The sequence below is a fragment of the Nannospalax galili genome, unplaced genomic scaffold (assembly GCF_000622305.1).
Source record: "Nannospalax galili isolate Female #2095 unplaced genomic scaffold, S.galili_v1.0 scaffold995, whole genome shotgun sequence".
In the NCBI taxonomy this organism is placed as follows: Eukaryota; Metazoa; Chordata; class Mammalia; order Rodentia; family Spalacidae; genus Nannospalax; species Nannospalax galili.
Window position 1 is genome coordinate 584,323 of NW_008337291.1, and position 6,627 is coordinate 590,949.

The 6,627-nt window shown below is 44.2% G+C and overlaps 1 protein-coding gene across 1 annotated transcript in view; it reads left to right on the forward strand.

The window, feature by feature from the left end:
- Map3k19 (mitogen-activated protein kinase kinase kinase 19) overlaps positions 1 to 5,998 on the forward strand; it is a 32,486-nt gene extending 26,488 nt beyond the window's left edge. Inside the window, exons 9-11 of the mRNA XM_008832452.1 lie at positions 73 to 222; positions 3,644 to 4,341; positions 5,932 to 5,998. Of these exons, the coding sequence (XP_008830674.1) occupies positions 73 to 222; positions 3,644 to 4,341; positions 5,932 to 5,998 (915 nt within the window). The remainder of the gene's footprint in view (positions 1 to 72; positions 223 to 3,643; positions 4,342 to 5,931) is intronic.
- The last annotated feature ends 629 nt before the right edge of the window (positions 5,999 to 6,627 follow it).

Here is a 6,627-nt window from a genome sequence, read left to right on the forward strand (position 1 = left end):
AGACTCTCCTGTGTTCTCCCCTTCTCTCCAACTCAGAGTTAAATGATGATTTTTCTTGTCTCATTTTCCCAGAGATGTAGTAATGTTTTCCAGATATATGACGAGGAGGAGAAATTTCTTAACTCAAATGAAAAGAAGACACTTTCTGAAAAGAGCTTAAACCAGGAAGAAGCTATTCTGTGGACCAAGGGTGAGATCCTTGGGAGAGGAGCCTATGGCACAGTAAGTAAGCCTTAAACCCTCATACCAGAACTCTCCACCCACCCTGAGCCCTCTCTTCCCTACCATCCTCCTGCTGGCATGCTTACTTAGAACTCTTTCAACTGGAAGCAACAGAAAACCTAACCCAAACTGACTTCAGGGAGATGATGCTCCTTGCTTTATGCAGTTGGAAGGTATGGAGTTTGTCTGATGTTTTTAGGGACCAAACGATGTCCTCAGGATCTGTTCCCCACTTGGCCCTTGCTATCAGGCAAGGGTCTGATGGCCATTCCACTTCTAGCCTCTCATTCTAGGTTCAAGCCTTGTATTAGTTATTTTTCTTGCTGCTGCAAAAAGACACCTGACAAAAGCAACTTAAGGAAAGAATTATATATTTTGCCTTACAGTTTGAAGGCACAGTTCATTACAGTGGGGAAAGCATGGGAGCAGGAGTGTGGGGCAGCTGGTCACTTTGCATCCACAGTCAAGAAGCAGAGAGAGATGAATGCTGGTGCTCTGTCCACATTACAGGGTGATTCTTCCTACCTTAGTTCACTTAATCTAGAAACTCCCTAATATATGTCCAGGGGTGTGTCTCCTAGGTAATTTTAGATCCTGTCACTATCACAAAACCATTGGGAAAGAAATCTCTCCCTTTGGTGGCTCAACATATCACTGGAAATTGGAGACTGATTGCAGTGGGGCACAATCAAATGGTGTTCCTTATGTTTTGTGAATTGCATAAAAGACCCCCTAATGTCTTGGTAAACTATAGAGGATTTGCATAGATAGGTAAAGAGATGATTGACCTCCAAATAAGACAGAACTGTGTGGTCTGCAGTCAGGGACACTTCCAGAATCCATGAGAAGGTAGGAAGAAAATAAAACCCCTGAGAGCACATCATAGAGTGACTGAAGGACTTGCTTCCTATATCCAGAGAGCTTTAGATCTGCCCTCACCATGTGGTCTTTATTTGGTGAGGAGCTCTCCCAGACCAGCATCTGATGGTGTCATCAGAGAAATCTGTGGGATGAATTGTTGTTACATCAGTTTTATAGATCAAAACTGAACTAAGAGGCTGGGTGTGGTGGTGCATGCCTTTAGTTCCATCACACGGGAGGCAGAGGCAGGTGGAGCTCTGTGAGACTGAGGCCAGCCTGGTCTACATAGTGAGTTCCAGGACAGCTGGGCTACAGGGAGACTCTTACTCAAAAAGACCAAACAAAACCACACAAACAACAACAACAAAAAACCCCAAAAAACTGAACTAAGAAAGATCATATATGGAGGGCTGGAGAGATAGGTCATTTGGTAAAATGCTTACTGTGTAAGCATGAGGACCTGAGTTCCATCCCCAGTGTCTGCATAGAAGCTGGGTCCTATAATGTGTACCCATAATCTCAGTGCTAAGGGAGGAAGTGACCAGAGGATCCCTAGTATTTGATGGCCAGCCAACCTAACCTAATTGGAGAGTTCTAGGTTTTGTGAGACTTTGTCTTTAAAAGAAAAAGGGTGGGAAAGCAATTGAGGAAGATACCTAATGTTGACCCCTGGCTTCCATGTGCACCATACATACATGTGTACACAGGCATCATACGACTGCTGGGTGTGGTGGCACATACCTATAATCCCAGCACTCAGAAGGTGAAGGCAGGAGGATCATGAGTTCAAAGTCATATTCAGTTATATAGTGATTTGGAGGCCAGCCTGGGCTATATGAGACAAAAGCTGGAGAGATGACTCAGTGATTAAGATTGCAGAGGTCCTGGGTGTGATTCCTGGCACCCACATCATAGCTAACAACTGTCTATAACTTCAGTCCAGGGGATCTGACGCCCTCTTCTGACTTCTGCTGGCATTACATAACACAGGTACACTTACATACACACCACTCATACACATAAAGATAATTTTAAAAAAGTGATTCCTGCTCTTTCAGAGGACCTGAGTTCTATTCACAGCACCCATCTATATCTAACAACAACTACCTGTAACTCCAGCTCCAGGGCATCCAACATCTCCCTTTGGCTTCCATGGGCACCTGCACACATGTGAGCATACATACACATAAATGAAAGGGGCACATACACACATAAATAAGAATAAAAAAATAAATATTTTTTGAGAAAGGGTCTTACTATGTAGGATTTGCTGGCTTGGAACTCGATATGTAGACCAGTCTGGCCTCAAACTCAAAGAGCTTGACCCGCTTCTGCCTCGTAAGTGTTGGGATTAAAGGCATGTGTCACCATGCCAGGCTAAAAACAAAAATCTTATAAAAAAAATAAACAACAACAACAAAACCAGACAAGGGACTGAAAAGATGGCTCAGCAGTGAAGAGTGGCTTACTTTTCTTGCAGAGAATTCAAGTTCAGTTCCCAGCACCTACATAAGGAGGCTCACAACCGTCTGCAACTCCATTTTCAGGGTATCCAATGCCCTCTGGCCTCCATAGGTACCTGCATCCATGTGGTGTACATAAACTCATAAATCTTAAAAGAAAAAGAAAAGCAAGGGGAAAAAATACAACGTATCCAAAAACACATGAGTAGCGAATAATGAAGCTGGGGTTCAGATGGATCTAAGACGTGTGACTCCAAGACATTATGATATCTGTGCACCACACTGCTTTTCCACTGCCATCTTGGCTCCCTTGAACACAGAGTTCACCTAACTATGTGTTGTTTAGCTGGTAATGATAGACTTAGAGGAAGAGAAGTGTTTGGGAGGAGAAGGAAAGGGCACTTTTGAACATGTCACTATAGCATTTAAATTGAATAAGTTGTCCTAAACACCTTTTTATTGCTTTGATAAAACACTGACCCAAGTCAGCTTGAATAGTAAAGGGTGTATTTGGCTTACATGTCCTGATCACAGCCCATCTTTGAGGGAAGCCAAGGCAGAAACTCAGGGCAGGAGTCTGGAGGTAGGAGCTGAAGCAGAGGTCATAGCTTGCTCCTCAGCCTGCTTTTCTTTCTTTCTTTTTAAATATTTTATTTAATTTAAGAAATTTTGTGTGTAGGAGTGTATTGCTTGCATGTATGTAAGTGCACCTGTGATGTGCAATGCCTGTGGCCGTCAGAAGAGGCTGTCTGATCCCCTGAAACTGGAGGTACAGATGGTTGTTAGCCACCATGTGGATGCTGGGAATGGAACCTGGGTCCTCTTCAAGATCAGTCAGTGCTCTTAACTGCTGAGCTATCTCTCCAGGCCCATCAGCCTGCTTTCTTATACAATCCAGGACCACTTGCCCAGGGTGGCACCATCCACAGTGGGCTGAACCTTCTCACATCACCCAACAATCAAGAAAATGCTCCCCCACAAGACATGCCCACAGGCCAATGTGATAGAGGAAATTCCCTAGTCAAGGGTCCCTCTTCCCAGGTGTGTCAAGTTGACAACTGATGCTATCCAGCACATATGTATTGTTTTGTTTCTAGGTATACTGTGGGCTCACTAGCCAAGGGCAGCTGATAGCTGTAAAGCAGGTGGCCTTGGATACCTCCGATAAATTAGCTACTGAGAAAGAATACCGGAAACTGCAGGAAGAAGTGGATTTGCTCAAGGCACTGAAGCACATCAACATTGTAGCTTATCTGGGGACATGCTTGGAGGAGAATACTGTGAGCATCTTCATGGAATTTGTCCCTGGTGGGTCCATCTCTAGTATTATAAACCGCTTCGGTCCACTGCCAGAGATGGTGTTCTGTAAATATACAAGACAGATCCTGCAAGGTGTCGCTTATCTCCATGAGAACTGTGTAGTACACCGAGATATCAAAGGAAACAATGTCATGCTCATGCCAACAGGAATAATAAAGCTGATCGATTTTGGCTGTGCCAAGCGTTTGGCCTGGGCAGGCTTAAACGGCACTCACAGCGACATGCTGAAGTCCGTCCGTGGGTCTCCGTACTGGATGGCCCCTGAGGTCATCAACGAATCTGGCTACGGAAGGAAGTCAGATATATGGAGCATTGGCTGCACCGTCTTTGAGATGGCGACGGGGAAGCCTCCTCTGGCTTCCATGGATAGGCTGGCGGCCATGTTTTACATCGGGGCGCATAGAGGCCTAATGCCTCCTCTACCTGACCGCTTCTCAGAATCTGCAGCAGACTTTGTGCGCATGTGCCTCACCAGGTAAGACACTCAAAGCAGCCAGATGCCCAGGAACCTCAAGCAGCTATTCTCCTCCCAATGTCTGGCCCATTCAAAGCTTTGCTTCAGGGGATGGGGATGTAGCTCGGTTGGCAGCATTCTTGCCTAGTGTGTACAAACAAAGCCATGGGTTCCGTCCCAGTACTGCATAAACTGAGGATACTGCTGTGTTCCTGTTACTTCAGCACTTGGGAGGTGGAGACAGGGGGATCAAAAGTTCAAGGCGATCCTCAACCACAAAGCCAGTTCAGGGCTGGCAGGAGATATGTGAAACCCTGTCTGAACAAACAACAAACAATGCAAACAGTATAAATATCTACTTTTAAAGGTATTTTAAGCTGAGTTCTTCACATTTATTTGTGTCTAGGGGAGGCTTGCACATGCTATGTATGTGTGGAAGTCAGAAACAACTTGTGAAATTTCATTCTCTCCCACCATGTGAGTTTATTCAGGATGTCAGACTTGGCAAGGAATCACCTTACCATTGAGTCATCTCTCCAAATTTTATAAGTAAATGTAATGGTGCCAAAAATTCTTATTGCATGGTAACCCTGAAAGTATTTTTATTATTTTGAGGTAGGGTCTCCCTGTTTCCCCAGCTGGCCTGGTACTCGCTACATCAACCAGGCTGGCCTTGATCTTACAGAGATTCACCTGCCTCTGCCTCCCAAATGATGGGATTAAAGGTGTGTGCCACCATACCTGGCTGAAAGTATGAATTGTAGGTATATGTAAATTATATTCTGAACAAATTGAACAAAAATACAGTGGAAAAGTAGGGCCTAGCCCAGTGTGGTTTCTCTCTCTCTCTCTCTCTCTCTCTCTCTCTCTCTCTCTCTCAAAGCAGGGCTTTGTTTTTATTTACAATAGCTACCAATGTCAAAAAGCTGGATATACTGTTTAATTCTTCCAATGAGTTAGAGTTAAAAAAAATCTTTTTTTGAGACAGGCTGGTCGTAAGTTCTCCAACTTAATATTTAACCAAAGATAGCCTTGTAAGTGGATCTTCCTGCCTCCACCTCTCAAGTGCTGGATTATAGATGAGCACCACCAAGTTCAGTTTTTGCAGTGCTAGAGATTGAACCCAGGGCCTTATACATTCCAGGTAAGCCCTTTACACACTGAGTCATAGCCCCAGCATGTAGGCATTATTGGTAGCTCTCATTTTCCAGGTGAGGAAATTTTGGGTCACTTGCTTGAGATTGACTGCTACAAACTGCAGTCAGGGCTCAAGCTAGGTTGGCTGGACTGTCAGCAGTTGTGCCTCCACTTTTATTTTTTATTTATGTGTTTGTGTGTATGCCATGTGTGTGTGAAGGAGACCATGGAGGCTAGAAGAGGGTGTCAAATCTCCTGAAACTGGAGTTAGAGGTGGTTATGAGTCATCTGATGCAGGTGCTGGGAACTGGGAACTGAATTGTCCTCTGCAAGAGTAACAAGTGCTCTCAACCACTGAGTCATCTCTTCAGCTTCTGTGCCTCCATCTTTAAAGCCTGCGTTGGGGTCTGGCAGATCTTGGGAGTGGTCATATTACAGTGTGCTGCTTCTAACATGGTGTTTTCCTATTCTTAGGGACCAGCATGAGAGACCTTCTGCTCTCCAGCTCCTGAAGCACCGCTTCCTGAAGAGAAGTCACTGAACGCACTGACTTCCCAATCTAGATACTCCCTTACTGCTTCGCTGTGGGGAATGATGGTTAAGGGACTTGATTTCTTACTGGAAATTCAACCTAATTCAACTTAACCAGATCCTGCAGTGTTAATGGAAAGTTGTAGTTACATACTGACTTCAAGCTTCAGGCATGCATGACTGCTCATGTGCATCAGAAGAATAAGTTCCCAGTAATACAAACCAAACCCATTCCAGTGTTTACAGTTTTGATTGCCCAAGAACTATATTGCTTTATACATTTCCCTTACTTTTAAAGCCATGAAAGTAAATTGCATAAAATTTCTCTGGTGAGTCAAGATGATTGTGTGTTTAAGCTTGCTTTTATGTGTATGCACATGTGTAGACCAAATATTAACATCTGATGTCTTTATTGCTTTCCACCTTATTTTTGAGATTCTCTCACTGAACTTGGTGCTCACTGATTAGGCTGGCTGGCCAGCAAGCCCTAGCCACCCTTCTGTCTCTGCCTCCCCAGTGATTTAAAAATATTTTTTTTAAAAAATTTTTTATGTGTATGAATATTATGCCTGCATGTAAGTGCACCCATGTATATAATGCCCATGGAGGACAGTTAACTGCCAAGTGGGTGCTGGAATT